The following is a 16,708-nucleotide window of genomic DNA, read 5'->3' as shown; positions in this document are numbered from 1 at the left end:
GTAGAATAATAGTTAGCACAGCGCTTCACAGCACAGACGACCTACGTTCAGACCCGCTGATGCCTGTAAGGAGCTTGCACGTTCTCCCCGTGACGGCAAGGATTTCCTCCGGATGCAATAGTCCGAAGACACACCAGCTGGTGGTTAACTGGTCATTGTAAATTGTCCCATGTTTAGGCTAGGATTAAATCTTCAGATTGCTGGGTGGTGTGACTCAAAGGGCCAGAAGGGCCTATTCTGTGCTGTATCTCAATAAATAAATAAATAGCAACCACAACAGAATATTGTAGAATGTTCTCAATCTATCTGAATAAGAATAGCTCCAAGCACATGAAAGAAGCTTGATTTGATTCTGCACAAAACAGCCACCCCAATCATCCATCCACTGCTGCCCATCATGTCCTCTGTGACTGCATGGTGCACAATTTACAAAACTGGATAGCATCAGTCTGCTATTGCTTCATCAACAGCGCTAAAACAACTTGAGATATTTACTACCCTGAAATATAGGGGTGAGGACCAAACCACAAACCATACTGCCTTACAACAGAGTATAAATGGAAACAAAAGAGACAACAGAGGCTGCAATCTAGAGCAACGTACAAAATTCTGAAGAACTCAACAGATTCAACAGCAAGGAAGGAGGGAAATGGACATTCAACGTTGAAAAATTAGACCCTTCCAGCTTGACTGGAAGAAAGGTGGAAGCAGCCAGAATAAAAAGGTGGAGGGGAAAGACTGGAGAAATAGCTGGCAGGTGATAGGTGGGTCCAGGTGAAGATGGTGACGAGCAGGTGAGATCTGAAGCTGGGAAATGATAAGTAGAAATGTCAAAGGAGTCTGATAGAAGTCAATGGGTGGTGGAGTTGGGGACGGGAATTAGTGGGAGGAGTATGTGGTTGATGGGCATATGACAAAAGTGGGAGTTGGGAAAGAGATAGAGCTTTGAGGAAAGTGGATCAAGCAGAGTGAAAAAGAAGAAAAAAGGTGAAGAAAAATAAGGAAAAATAGGGGGAAAGGGACAGAGAAGGACTGGTTAATGGATGTTTGAGAACTTAGTGTTTGTGCTGTTGTATTGAAGACTACAATGGGCAGTTCCTTTAATGTTCATTTGGCCATGACCTGGCAGAGGAGGAGGCTTTGAACAGGTATGTAAGTGTAGGAATGTGAAGAGGAATTGAAATGGCTGGCCACTGGAAGATCCTGGCTGGCACGGTGGATGGAGTGGAGGTTCTCAACCAAACAGTCCCCCAAACTACATCTGGCCTCACTGATGTAGGAGGTCGCTATGTATTCCTGTTTTTCAGTTGTCACTGAGTTACAAGAACTATTCTCCCAACTGAATCGCAATAGGGAAGATGTTGGAAAATATATTTCTCAGAGCATCGGAAATTGAGGAGTGATCTTATAGAGGTGTATAAGATCACAGGGAGTGTAAATAGGATGAATGCGCTCAGTCTTTGCATCAGAGTTGAGAAGAAAGGGAAAGGATTTTATTGCAACCTGAGGGGCAACGTTTTTACACAGAGGATGGTACAGGTGTGGATTGAGCAGCCAGAGGAAGTGGTTGAGGCAAGTACAGTAACAACTTCTAAAAGACAGTTGCATAGATACATGGATGGGAAAGGTTATGAAAGTTATAGACCAAATGCAGGGAAATGGGCATCTTGCTCGGCATAGACCAGTTAATGGATTCTTTCCATGCTGCACGAGTCTATGCCTTTATCTTCACCAACTGACTTTGCATCTGTTGTGCTAACTGGTCTGGCACCTGTAAAAATTACATCCCTCAAATACTTATTAATAGGCTAAACACTGCAATTGGATCTGGGTAGGCATAGCAATCATGTTAATAAAATGTTCTCAGGGTTAATATGGTTCAAACTCCTTGTTTATTGGAAATTCAGCACGCATTTTAAAGTACAATCAAATTCCAGAGTCACAATATCTTTGATATCTCAGATTGTAATGTGGATTGTCAGGTCATAATTACTCTTAGCCCGTGTAACTTCCAAATCAAGATTCTAGCAATAGAGCCTGCAGCCTAAATATATTAATGCATGCAGAAATACATCTTTTCTTTTATTAGATCCTTATCCTTTTCCTAAATGACTGTGGAACTTCAGGGCTGATTTTCATGAAGGTTTCTTTGCTCATGTAGCAGTTGCTACATTCTTCAGCCAGTGTGATATTTTTTTCTGTACCAGCCCTGCGGCCACTGGTTATGCCAATAAATAAGTAATTCAGATGTGGTGAGTTTAAATCCCACAACAGCCAATTATGAAATTGATCTGAACTTTTTTTGGATTACCGCCCCCTTGGCTTCCAGATCACATCCCCAGTGCAACCCTCTCCCTTTCCAGCCATTACGTAAAAACTATAAAGAATTTTGACTACGATGCACAGAGAAAGAAAATAGGCACTACAGATTCAAAGCAGTGACAAGTAATTGCAAAAAGAAATTTTCAAATCTATTTAAAGCAACAAATAAAAATATTTCTTTAATTACAGTACAATTTTCATCAACAATTTTAGAACGTACATTAGTAGTCTAACAATTCACTACTTCATTGCTTTTTCACCTTTCAATGAAATAGATGGGCTTTGTGCAGAGATATCAGCTTCTCAACATCAGGTCGAATGTCACTCAGAAGGAGCCTCAGATCCCCACATTGAGTGACTTGCGGTCAGTTTTGTTGCTTTGAAAGGAATTAGGCAACTGCACTGTAACCACGCTCCACAAAGTATGATGTTGGAACAGCAATACAGAACATCTTGACCTTTCTCCACAGTGCAGGATAGCATTCAGAGATTTCTTGAAATGAATTTTTGAACCTTGGCTTCAGCTCGAAGTCATTTTGTAGCAAGATTTGTTCTTCCTTCATCCTTCCTGTTAATTCCTCACTGCAAGTGTTCAGGAATGGATTCATTTCCCAATCTGGAATTTGGATCGAGAGAAGATTCTGAAATTGCTCTGACATGTCTTTATGCAGCTCACCCAAGTGGGCACAGAATACTTGAAGATCATCATCTGGTACTCTTTCTTTCCTCTCCCACTCAGAGAGGATTGGAAACTGGTAAAAGTCGCGATGGCCAATATTGTGCTTAATAGGGTCAACTTGGACAGAAATGTGGAGATGACTGATTTGACTTTGATAAGATTCATATCATTTCCTTGCAATGGAAGATTGATTTCATTAAATTTAGCAAATAATTCTGACAAATAAGAGAAGACATGCCTAATATTCTTGAGTTGATTACTGAAAGTCTTTAAATAATTTTATCACAGTTTCAAAAAGTGCATAGAAATGTCTCAGGCTGTTTCATTTTGAGAGCCATCTGACTTCTGTGTGCAACAACAAGCATACAAACTGTTTATTGTTCTCAGTACAAAGCTCTTGAGGTCGTTGAGAATTAAGTGCATGATCTTTATCTTATTTATTGCTGTGATAACAGTATTTAATGACTTGTGCAGCCTATCACTTACCATAAGACCATAAGATTTAGAAGCAGAGTGAGGCCATTTGGCCCATCAACTCTGCTTCACTGTTTCATCATGGCTGATCCAGTTTTCCTCTCAGCCCCAGCCTCCTGTCTTCTTCCCATAACCCTTCATGCCCTGACCAATCAAGAGTCTATCAAACTCTGCCTTAAATATGCATAAAGTCTTGGCCTCCACAGCTGCCTGTGGCAAAGAATTCCACAGATTCACCACTCTCTGGCTAAAGAAATTCCTCCTCATCTCCGTACTAAAGGCCTCTATTCTGAGGCTGTGTCCTCTGGTCATAGACGCTTCCATCTCTCCACATCTGCTGTACCAAGGCCTTTCAGCATTTGATAGGTTTCAATGAGGTCACCCCTCATTCTTCTGAATTCTAGTGAATACAGGCCCAGAGCCATTAGACGCTCTTCATATGACAAGCCATTCAGTCCTGGAATAATTTTCGTGAACCTCCTTTGAACGGTCTCCAGTTTCAGCACATCCTTTTCTAAAATGAGGGGCCAAAAACTCCTCACAATACTCCAAATGAGATCTCACTAGTGCTATATAAAGTTTCAGTGTTACATCCTTTCTTTTATATTCTCGTCCTCTTGAAATGAATGCCAACATTTCATTTGCCTTCCCCACCACAGACTCAACCTGCAAATTGACCTTTAGGGAATCCTGCACAAGGGCTCCCAAGTCCCTTTGCACCTCAGTTTTTTGTATTTTCTCTCCATTTAGAAAATAGTCAACCATTGCATTTCTTCTACCAAAGAACATGACTATACACTTCCCGACACTGTATTCCATTTGCCATTTCCTTGCCCATTCTCCTAATCTGTCTCTTCTGTAGCCCCTCTACTTTCTCAAAACCACTTGCCCCTTCAGATATCTTCGTATCATCAGCAAACTTTGCAACAAAGTCATCAATTCCATCATCTAAATCATTGACATAGAATGTACAAAGAATCGGTCCCAGCACAGACCCCCGTGGAACACCACTAGTCATTTCGCAGCCAACTAGAAAAGGCTTCCTTTATTATCATTCTTTGCCTCCTGCCAATCAGCCACTGCTTTATCCATCCTAGAATCTTTTTTGTTTGTACCATGGACTCATAGCTTGCTAAGCAGTTGCATGTGTTGCACCTTGTCAAAGGCCTTCTAAAAATCCAAGTACACAACATTAACCAATTCTCCTTTGTTATTTCTTCAAAGAATTCCAACTGATTTGTCAGGTAAAAATTTTCCCCTGAGGAACCATGATGACTACATCCTATTTTATCACGTGCCTCCAAGTACCCTGAGAACTCATCTTTAATTATCGACTGCAACACCTTCCCAACCACTGAGGTCAGACTAACTGGCCTATAGACTCCTTTCTTCTGCCTCTCTCCCTTCTTGAAGAGTGGAGTGACACTTGCAATTTTCCAGTCTTCCAGAACCATTCCAGAATCTAGTGATTCTTGAAAGGTCATTACTAATGCCTCCACAAGCTCTTCAGCTTCCTCTTTCAATGCTACCTCTCCAGTGCTACCTCACCTCTCCAATATCGTTTTCCAGTGGTCCGATATCATCTCTTGCCTCTCTTTCACACTTTACGTATCTGAAGAAACTTTACCCATGAATTGGGTCACTACATGATTAAAGTATGGGAATTGTACTGGCTAACACCATACTACCATAGTGAATGGCAATAATGCGCGGGCCAGGTCCAGAAATAACACTATTTCTTCAGTCCGGATTTCTCACAATATGCCAAATACAGAGTGTCATATTGCTTCTCAACAACTATACTGTGCTTTGAGCAAAGTCTAAGAGAACGCAGGGTTACCAAAAGATGAGGTGATTGCGTGATCATTATAACCAATTAAGAGGCACTGAGGATCAAACAAGTAACTCACTTCTTAACTTAAGCCCGCATTCCCTCAGCTGCCCCCTTGTAGCTGAGCGCCCCACACCATCCCCTTTATGTTTATTGCCCCCTTAGAAAGTTGCACCACCCCCAGGGGGTGATATCACCCTCTTTGGGAACCATGGATCTAAACTTGCCCACTTCTGTGCTGATGAAGACGTATACACTACTCACTGTTATAAAAGCTCAGTTGCTGCATTCTTGATCCTTAAGGGGAAAGAACCTGTCTTCCGAAATTGTCTTCTGTTCTGATATTACCTGCTGATTCAGGATTCCTTCCAATGTTATTATGAAATAAATACTGTCTTGTGTGCTGTCCCCTTTCCTCAACAGCAAGTAAAGAAAAATCAAAAGATCCGAAGACTAACATGAAATTGCAGAAATAATTTTTGATTTCTACCTGCATAAAACCTCTGTATTTTAATGGTTCTCCAGTTTGTCAGTGACACACAACTGTAAGCCCAGAGGACTCAGCTCAGTCTTACTTGTAATGGTCCAGTAAATCCTGTACATTGAATACCAGAACAAAAACTCTGCCTCTATTTTCCTATCTCTGAACCCAGGAGAGATTATTATGCTAAGACAAAGCCAGAACATTCTTCTTTTCCTGCTTCCAACATCAAAACAATATTTTTGGTTTATTGTTGGTGTGATCCAAAGTTGGAATGGACTGATTATACAGGTCATAAAGCTAATGGCATAATTTTAGTTACGAAGTATGGAAATCCAGATTTCCACTCCACAGCATGGGGTTCTAACTACCGTTGAATGACAGCATTTAAACAGGACACCACCCAGAATACAGGGCTATCAAGAAAGCAGGTGAAGTTGGTGTTGTAGGAAGAGGCATGAATCTCCCATACAGTACGTAGACAGGTTCACTCATAATCCTGGTAAATCAGATTAAATGTGAAGCTACTGCGCCCTTATAATACTAAAAGGCAAATCCACTTTAAGAATGCAAGTTGATTGCGTGTCTGTCTCTAACCTCCAATCTAACTATGTGATTAAAGTATGGGAATTGTACTAGCTAACATCGTATTACAGTAGTGAACGGCAATAATGCATGTGCCACGTCCAGAAATAACACGATTGAAGTGAGTTGGGATCAATTTTGCGATTCTTTGGCACTTAATATTTCATCTGACTTATTCTTATCCATTTTAGGAGTTGCAATTACCCTTTACATGGCTTATAAATGAACAATAGAAAGTATATTGCTCCATATGCTTCACTGAGGCATAAGCTGCCAGGAACAGGATGCAGATGTAGGAAGAGATGTGTTGGATACTCTACCACTGAAGCAGCGTGATGACTGAGCCACTAATTAAGTGAATTTCTCATTAGCTAAATTCTCCAAAAAGCTCTCTTTGCTTGTTTGAGCATTGTTGGAGCAATTAGTGGAGGCAGGTAATCAGTCTCTAGTGTGTGTTCGGGTGTCTCTATGAAGTATCCCATTGTGACCCAGTATCCTCGAAATAGCAAATTCAATAGGTTGAGCACTATGTGACATTCACAAACGGTCATGTTCCAGACCTGGAAGCTCTAATTTATGTGTGAAGGTGTCAAACACTCGTTTCATGATGGGTGATGTCTTAGTATGCATGTCTGCTTCTGGGAAAACATGGGGATAACAGTGTGGATTCCAGCTAATTGGCGCGATTTCACCTGGAAATGCTCACTAGGTTACATCGATATTAGTTTGCTTGGTGCAGGAAAAAAACCTAGTCAGGTAAAGTTGACTTGAGTTTATTGTCATGTGCAGGAGTACAGCGAGGTACAAGTACAGTGAAAAATTAGCATCAAAGACAGACAACTCAGGATAAAAATTATATAAATTATATAAGACAGTGAAGAGAGAGAAAAAAGGCTATACAAAAATGAAACCTTTATACAAAACAAAAGAGAAAAATCAGAAACGAGTCACCTCATACAGAAGATGTCCTTGGTGCTCCCCTGTTGAAGACTGCAATCTACATGATTCAGCTTCTAGACAAGGATAGTTTAGGGGAAAGTACAGAGCTCATGAAAGGGAACCTGATTTGAATTCATTTCACTTCTCAGGAAAATAAATATTTACTCTTTTATTTGCAAATTTTTTCAGTTGTAATCTAATAGAATCCTGTTTTTGGAAGCTGATTACATTGACAAAGGATGAGCCAGCTGTTTGCATTTGGTACACAAATCATTTGAGATGAGTATACTAATAACTACACAATATGGAACTGCTAATTGTATCAATATCTGTAATACCTGATTAAATAGTTTCCATTAACACATTATACCGTTGTTCTAACATTGTAGGCAGCTGTTGACTGAATCCCTTGAATCCGGTAATCCAGAGTCCTGGTTTTCGGATAAACCAGTCTTAGAGATTGTTACCTTACAGTTAACGGTGGAACGCCGCTTTCTTCCAGAATATTGAAAGAACATATTGCACAAAAATCAGAACTATTTAAATTTCTCTGTACTTTGGGCTGGTTTTTAAAGAGCTATAAAGAATGTCTATTTTGCGGGGAAAGATGCAGCATTTGCTTGAATGTTTTAATCGGGGGAGGGAGGAAAAGGCAAATTCTGGAAATTTCTCCACCAGGGCAGCAGAATAAACCTCTCAGTGGCAAACCCTGGGGATTGAGGCTGTAGGTTCCTATGGAAGTCTTGGAGCCGGTACTGTACCACGATACCGACACGGCAGAATATGCTCCGCGGTCGCTGCGTATATGCTGGGCTGCACAACTAACAACGCGTCAGGCACCGTTCCGAGCAGACCGTGAGAGCGCGGAGCTGAAGATCCGCTTCACTCTCTTCACTGCAACTGGGAGGCAGTCCTGGAGCATCCATTTTTTCTCCCCCTCTGAGCGTGTGCTTACGGTGCCGTGTATCAGCAGCATTTCATTGATGCATGATGTGCTCGGACATGACAAGAGTAGAATACGGTGAGAAGCAGCTCTTTGAACAGTTTTGGAAAGGAGCTTTGCAAACAGTGGCCACTCCAAGGCTTCAGCCTATGTCCATGGAAAGCTTTGATTGCAGAAAGCCTTCCAGCGCCTGTGAGAGCAGGTTAGTGTCGTGCAGTATTTTTAATGTTTAGTGACGCCAATTGCACGTCTACCGTGGAATTCCCCAAATTTTCACATAAATATCTGAATGTAATGGTGACTGTATATTGTGGAGAATGAAAATGTTGAGGTTGATACTCGTTTTGCTCTTGTATGTAAAATGGATGCTTTTTTTCAGCGTTGCACTGTCTCACTGCGGCGCTACCTAGAGCATTCCTGTCTTTGCCATTTCGGGAAACACTGCTGTCCTATTGTTCAGCTGTTACCACCACAATTCAATGGCGATGGCTGTCACTGGATTGTCTTTACTGTGCGTTTGGTAAAGCTTACTGGAGATGGGGTGTTATCACTGAAGGACGTAGAAAGGGAAGCCTGTCTTGACCTCTATGTGTCAGAGACAGGTAGATGCATGCTCGGGAACAGGCCCTTTGCTGACTTCGATACACATTGTAGAAAGTAGAAGCCGGGTAAACGGACTTCCAGCAACAAGTGTTTTGTGGAAAGCCGATCTGGACAACAAACTCAGCCTCTCGACCACCGCCAAACTGGGATTTGTCAATTACCGTAGGTTATTGGAGAATTGGACTAATCTCTCCGCCCAAGCAAGAAAATCAGAATGAATTGCATACTTCGCGTGCACTCCGAGCCTCTGATTTTTTTCACTGTGATAGTTCACAGATGCAAAATACTTAGGTTATAGAATCAAGATATATTAAATAACTATTGTTAAAAGCTCACTTGTCACAGAGTGACGTTACTATGAATCATATTTCAATCAAATCTCAAAGTCACTGATGTGACCTCAGTAAGTGGAAGTTCTTAACTACTTGTGTGAAAATGGTCATGAAACTTCCCACACACATACATATTTACCTCATTAAATACTCCCTTTTATCAAGACCAGAAAGGATCATAAGGAAAGCAACCTCAGATGCATTTCCCTTTAACATTGCCAGTTACAAATTGGAGTGAGAGAATTTTAATTCCCAAAATTGAACTATATTAATACGTTGACGGCTGGAAATCAAGTTTACACAACTGTCCCTTTAAAAATGCATTTTCACAACCGCTTCACATTGTTACAGATACAAACCTAAAATCTCACTGTATTAAATCCGTGAGTATAAATTTACTATTAAAATCAAAACTAATAGAGTAAACAGAAAATTCCTATTCCGGAGAATATGACTTTTATCTACTGTAAAAGTCATAGAAACATAGAAAACCTACAGCACAATACAGGCCGTTCGGCCCACAAAGCTGTGCCGAATATGTCCTTACCTGAGAAATTACCTGGGGTTACTATTTTTCTGAGCTCTATGTACCTGTCCAGGAGTCTCTTAAAAGACCCTATCATATCTGCCTCCACCATCCCATTCCATGCACTCACCAAGTCAGGTCAGATCTTGACTAAATCAGTGTCATTACACTAGCTAGGATTCCAATTTGATGTATCAGCTTGGAGTCCTGACTAGTGTAGCTAAGCAAACTTAAATTAAAAAGTAACACAGACCATCTGGATGTAAATTTCAGGATTGATTCTGGGACATCTTCCTTACATACAGCACTTCCGACTGAATTTCAAATATACATAATTAGCTGTGAAGTTCTTCTCGTGCTGGGAGAGGTACTTTTTGGATCCAGGTGTATTGTTCTTTCTAAATTGAAGCGTGGATGAATTGCTGCTGCTCTTAGTTCTCATGGAAACCTTATAAAAATAAGCTTATTGGGCCTTTAATGTGTTTGGTGCCAGCTACCAGAAGATTATTTCATTGCGGAGCTAGAATTGATAATAAATTACATCATCAGACTGACTGTGTGAAACAAGTGACCTCAATACTGTTGGAAACCTGCGAGATAGAAGTCCAGTTAGCATTTAACTTCACTTTTCCAGTCAGACAAGTGATAAAAATGTGACCGAGGATTGCTGCAGCTTAAACATGCCCAGTTTAATTAGAGTTAGCAGCATACTGCAACAATGTATCTGTTTGATGACCTTTAGGAAATGACCCAAGAGCATCTTTTATTAAAAGCTAATTAGTGTGGATTAGAAAAAGCAAGACGATAGCTGAAATTCGAAAGATGACACTTCCAGTGTGCCATGATGTTATGTTCTTTAACACCTGCATACCCTGTCTTAGAAATACTCCAAATTAGTTCCCACTAGAATACCTGAGCTCCTCAAATGATTGATCAAAGATAATCAAGTGTAGCCTTGAGACCAATTTATCAGAATAATTTTTTCTTGAGACTCAGAATACCCAATTGCAAATTGAACAAGTGTATTGTTAATAGAACTTTTATTGTCTTTTCCCAAGATAACAAGATTACAGTGCTATTCCAGTCTGTGCAAAGCATTTTTACAGTGCATGCATGTTGTACAGCTTAATTTAAAAAAAAATTCCCATATTTACATGCAACACGTGACTCCAATACTCCATAATACTGAAAGGCCATTGGCAAGCCGGGGTATAGCAGGATGTAGCATTATTCAACTGCACAACAGCCCTCAGGAAGAAGCTGGTTTTGATTCTTAATGCCTGGGATAAGACATTTCTATATCTTGTACCAGATGGCAGGAGATTGAACAGACAGCGTCTGGGGTGGGATGGGTCTTTGGTAATGAGTGCGCCGTAAGCATTGAAAGTTGTAGATTGTCTCCAGATCCAGCAGTTGAATCCCATTGATGTGCTGAGCTGTCCTAGTTACCCACTGGGGTGCTTTGTAATCTGTCTTACTGCTGGTAGAGTCGCACACTGTCATTCAGTATGCTCTCTATTGCACAGCGATAAAAGTTGTCCAGCAATTTTTAAGGCAGATTAGCTCTTCTTAAGCCCCTCAGGTAGTATAGTCGCTGTTGTGCCTTTCCTCCTTCCCTACTATCGAGGTTGAGTTGATGGACCAAGAGAGCTCCTCGGTGATGCTCATCCCCAAAAACTTGAAACTGGAGACCCTTTCCACTACCGCACCATTTATGAATGGTGAGGCTTGTTCTTCCTGAAGTCAATTATCATTTCTTGTGTCTTCCTGATGTTGAGTGATAGGTTATGGTTCCTGCACCTTTCGGAAAGTTTCAGCACCTCCTCACTATATGCAGGTTTGTTATTGTTTGTGATGAGATCCGTCACAGTTGTGTCATCTGCAAATTTGATGATCGAGGGTATGTAGCATGAGCAGGGGTGCAGTCATAGGTGAAGAGAGTGTGGAGAAGTGGGCCCACGGGGGCACTGGTGTTCAGGGTTAGGGCGTGGGGGAGATGATGTGCACTTGCCTAGTTTCACCATCTGCGCGTGATTAGCGAGGAAGTCCAAGATCCAATTACTGGTTGATGCACCGAGACCTAGAATGTGGAGCTTAGCAGTCAACTTGTTCAGTAGTGTGGTGTTAAAAGCTGAGCTGTAATTAATGAAAAGCATCCTGACGTAGGTGTCCTTGTGCTCCAGGTGTTCCATGACAGTATGAAGGGCGATAGAAATTGCGTCTTCAGTTGATTTATTCTCCTTGTAGGAAAACTGATGCCAGTCTAAGGTTGTGGGGTAGCGTGATGTGGGACATGACCAATCTTTCCAAGCACTTGGTAACGATGGGAGTGAGTGCCACTGGTCTGTAGTCGTTAAGACATGTTGCCGCTGATGTCTTGGGGATTTGTATGATGGTTGCTGCTTTAACCTTGCCAGGACCACAGCCATCAGAACTTCTGCCAGCTGGTCAGTGCAGTCTCTGAAGGCTTGTCTGGGTATGCCATCTGGTCCCACTGCTATGCATGTGTTGATATTATGGAGTACACGTCTCACCTCCTGTACGTTCAGTGTCGGCGCAGTTCCTCTGTCCAGTGTCAAGGCCCTCATCACTGGTTCCTTATTGTCCTTTTCAAAGTGAGCAAAGAAGTTGCTTAGCTCTGGCTAGTTTGGCATCACCATGTGCAGAGTAGGAGAGCTTTCTTTTGTAATCTAAGATGGATCTGATGCCTTCCCAAACATGTCGGGGATCAGTGATATAAAATAGGTCTCAGTCTCTACTTTATGTCTATACTTGGTAGTATTGATGCCTCTCTTAAGATTCAATCTGACCTCACTGTATGGTTTGGCATCACCTGATCTGTAAGCAGCGTCATGAGCTTTGAGCAGGTTCCTTACCTTGTTGCCCATCCATGGTTTCTGGTTTGGGAATAGCTGGATATTTTTGGTGGTGAACGTATATATGTGTGTAAGTTGAGATGCATTCTATACTGAATTGGAATTTATAGTTTATAGCTAAGCAGGGAGGTATGTTGTGTATTTAATATTTCAATTTCAGTAATTAAGTAATATTGTAAATATTGATTAAGCATTCTTGTTCATTTAAGTAATTTGTTACAGGTTATATGTAAAAGTATGTAAATGGCATACATTATCATGCCTCCACATCATATGCATGTGTCAAAGTAAAAATGAAACTAAGCAGACGCATCCCAGACTCTCTTGTTTATTTTTCAATTAGTTTGATGTTCTGGAGTTACAAAACATAATGGCAACATCTTAGAGTAGAAAGAATAGAAAAGGAAGCAGTAGTACATGAAAAATATTTGAAGAGTTTGCCAAACATTATAATGGAGTTAAAAGCATTAGGGTGCCTATTAAATGCCAGTTTCTCCAATGAACAATCACAATTCTACAGATAAGCATAATGAGTAACTGTGCACATGTTAAATGTTAGTAATTTACTATAGCACTAAGTAGATTATTGCTCGATGTAGGCACGCATATTGGTGTTATGTACTTCACTGCATTAAGGTTACTGTTGGGTAGAAGAATCCTTCTTACAGTATTGGAAATGGGAGGTTAGTGTTTTCCTATCATTTCATTACTGGCTAAGTTGCATTATTCACATCCGACACTGGTAGCAGCTTCATAAGGTTTGCAGTTCACGAAGATTGCTTGCCTTCACCTTCCCAAAGGCAGTCAGAGATGGGCAGTAACTTAAAAGTAGCTCTTTACTGAATAAATAATTTGATACACTGTACAATGCCTTTGGAAGGGACATAAGGTGCTTGATGCTTCTACTAGCTTAGGTTGATTCCACATCATTAGTGCTTTAGCAGATTTCATTCTCAATATTTTGTATTTGCGTAGTTGCTGTGGTGGTAACTCCTTTCTGTAAATGAGATTTTGCTGTTGTTAGCAACAACCAGTCTGCTGTAGGAACTCAGTGGCGGCGAGTGTCGAGCGGCATCCGTATGGGGTGGGGCAGGACCTGTCAATGATTCAATCAAAACTCAGCATCAGAATTCCAGCAACTGGAATCTCCTATTTTATCCATCACAATAGTCGCTCAGATCCCTCAGGAGTAAACTTTAAAGCAGCAAGGTGAAGTTGAGAAGGCCATCATGCTTACTAGCTTCGTTGAATTCTTACAGAAGGCAAACAGCTGATCACACTGGTACTGATTCCCATTTACCCGCTTTTTTGCCATGCAGATTTATTCATTTTCTTCTTGACGAGCTGTTATGGATTCTTTTTATATCATTCTTTCTGGACAAATATACCATGTGCTAATGATCCTCTGTGTAAGAAGAAGTTTCTTGGCCTCTGCACTGGAGTAGTCTGTCTTGCTACAGGCCAGTGTAATAACCTCATTGCAGGTGAATCTGTTGAGCAAGTTTATGAGGAACCTTGGGCAATTGGCCGGGGACAATTAAGGTACCATTAAATGAGTTGACTGATCTGCAAACTGCTGAAAAAGAAGTTGTGCAGATAGCTGAAATGAGCTGTTAGAAAGTTACAAACATGAGAAAATCTGCAGATGCTGGAAATCCAAAGCAACACACACAAAATGCTGGCGGAACCCAGCAGGCCAGGCAGCATCTATGGAAAAGAGTAAAAAGTCAATGTTTAGGGCAGAGACGCTGTGTGTGATAGAAAGCTTTTTGAAACCAATACTATATTTTCACTTCAGATCAGAGAAACAATACAAGAAAATGATACAATAAGAAAGTGGGGGCAAAACATGAGCTACTGTACTGCAGATCAAAGGTCTTCTACTAGAAAAGCCTCTATCGAATGAATTCCCACAAAACAACATAGTCTTGATGTTGGAGGCACAAGAGACTTCAGATGCTGGAATTTGGAGCAAAATAAAATCTAGAGGCTCAAGGAATTCAGTGGTTCAGGCAGCACCTGGGGAGAGAAATGGACAGTTAAATTTTCTGGACTAGATGAAGGGTCTCAACTAGAAACATCAACTATTCATAGTCTTGGTGCTTTTACATCATTATAAACAACATAAAAGAGGCCTTTTTAAAAGTATTACCAAAATTCACTGGAAAATTTAAAGTACATGAAAAACCATGAACATTTTATAATATAAAAACTGTTAAGGTTGCAAATAGATCAGGTAGCGTCTTTGGAGAGAAATGATTAATATTTCAGGTAGATAACCCTTTCACAAAAGATGCTTCTTGATCTGCTGTGTTTCCCCAGCAATTTTTGTTTTATTTCAGAGATTTCCTGCATCTGAATATGTTTGTTTTTCAAAAACTTATTATGTTGGAGAAAGGATGAGAACAGGCACAACATGGATGCTGTTCTAACAAGAAACCCGTTTATAAATGTAAACACGAGGAATTCTGCAGATGCTGGAAATTCAAGCAACACACATCAAAGTTGTTGGTGAGCGTTCAAGCAACACACAGGTCACGGCCTGAAATGTCGACTGTACCTCTTCCTAGAGATGCTGCCTGGCCTGCTGTGTTCACCAGCAACTTTGATGTGTGTTACCCATTTATAAACCTGGACTTAATGCATAATCTTAGTCTTAACTATTGATTACAATAATTTGAACTACCTAGATCCAACAGTCAGAAACCTGCAGGTTTAGCATTCCACTGTTGGTAAGATTCAATGAGATCTAAATGTGTCAGATCCTTATAGCTGAAGGTCTTGAGTGTTCCAATAGTTACAGAATAACCTGGAGAGGATGCACACTTTAGCAGCATTGTAACTCCTGGTGGCAAAGAGCCAGAGAGGAAAGAATACCCTTTATCTGATTGCGAGGGACTTCACTTTGTCTATCTGTGCCTTGTTCCAACAGCCACTGTTGCTGCAATGCCTAACCTCCCTCTGTTTCTCATTCAATCCAGGGAGCACCACTTGGATGCGATACACCCCTTTCTCCTAGCCACTAATTCATCAAGCCACGTGGAAATATTGACTAGTAATAATATTTGTTTTGGAATGTATATTCCTGGTATTTATTCATTTAATATTTCTGGAACAAATCCTGCTGACATTTTGTCAAAATCTTGAACAAACTTCCACTTATTCTTGAAGATACCCTTCACCATTCCAGGACACAAAAAAACCAATGATGATCACTTCTATAACTTTGAGCAGAGCTTGAAACTCCTTGTAGCAATCTTTTAAACAAGATCACTTCATGACTTTTTGGTTTTTTACTGTATTAAAAAAAAATAGGCTCTTCAATCTTTCTCATTTACTTTCATCTCAACCCCTCACAATTTTGTATACTTTGATTAAGATCCTGTTCCACTTCTCTTCCAAAGAAAACAGCTTTTTTTTCCAAGCTAAAAGTTTCATTCCTGGCAGCATCATTGTAAATCTCCTCCACACACTTTCCAATGATGCAATGGCTAGATGTTTATATAATATTCGAACTTTGCTCTACAAATATTATGGACAATTCTATATGACCTTACCCCTCCAGCTCACATTCTTTGCTTCCATGAGTAACAAAGTGCCCCAAAGTAACAACGATGGCTACTTACCATCTTGCTTATCTGTCCTTTTCTACCTTCTTGAGAAGATATAGTTCCTCTGATACTCACACTTGTGCTAATTAAGAATGTGTTAGTAAAATTCTTTATTACATTCTTTAAACTCAAATGCTCACATAATATTTGATTTATTTTTATTGTTGAACTCTCTGCAAGATATATTTTCATGAATACAAATTGCCCAGTGTTCTGCTAGAGTAAGCTAATATCTGTATAATCTAAGTTTGGAAGAATAAGGCAGAAAACAATAAGGCAGCTTTTAATGAAATGGCAGTTCCCAACTCCATGTAAAGGCATAATTTGCCCTGAGGTTTAACTTTATTTTTTACTAGTCTTAGCTTTAATATTTACTCTTTGTTTTTATTTTTTTGTTAACTGTTTTACCTTTCTAGAGTTTTACCACCTGATTGAATTTTAGTACCAAAACGAAATCTTCAATATAAAGGTCCTGGGGTTACAAACTTTAATCTACTCAACCTATT

General features: G+C 40.3%; 1 protein-coding gene across 5 annotated transcripts in view; it reads left to right on the top strand.

Annotated features, from left to right (window-relative positions):
• The window catches only part of srrm3 (serine/arginine repetitive matrix 3), a 417,679-nt gene that overhangs the window by 188,122 nt on the left and 212,849 nt on the right, over positions 1 to 16,708 (top strand). Inside the window, exon 1 of one of the 5 annotated variants that reach the window (XM_063031474.1) lies at positions 8,035 to 8,456. The exons of the other annotated variants lie outside the window; for them this stretch is intronic. Coding sequence (XP_062887544.1) covers positions 8,299 to 8,456 — 158 coding nt within the window. The 5' untranslated portion in view covers positions 8,035 to 8,298. Of the gene's footprint in view, positions 1 to 8,034; positions 8,457 to 16,708 lie in introns of those variants that run through there. 5 annotated transcript variants of the gene reach the window in all.

The sequence above is a fragment of the Mobula hypostoma genome, chromosome 23 (genome assembly GCF_963921235.1).
Source record: "Mobula hypostoma chromosome 23, sMobHyp1.1, whole genome shotgun sequence".
NCBI classification, from domain to species: domain Eukaryota; kingdom Metazoa; phylum Chordata; class Chondrichthyes; order Myliobatiformes; family Myliobatidae; genus Mobula; species Mobula hypostoma.
The sequence above is the reverse complement of the archived record's forward strand: the minus strand, read 5'-3'. Positions and strand labels throughout refer to the sequence as shown.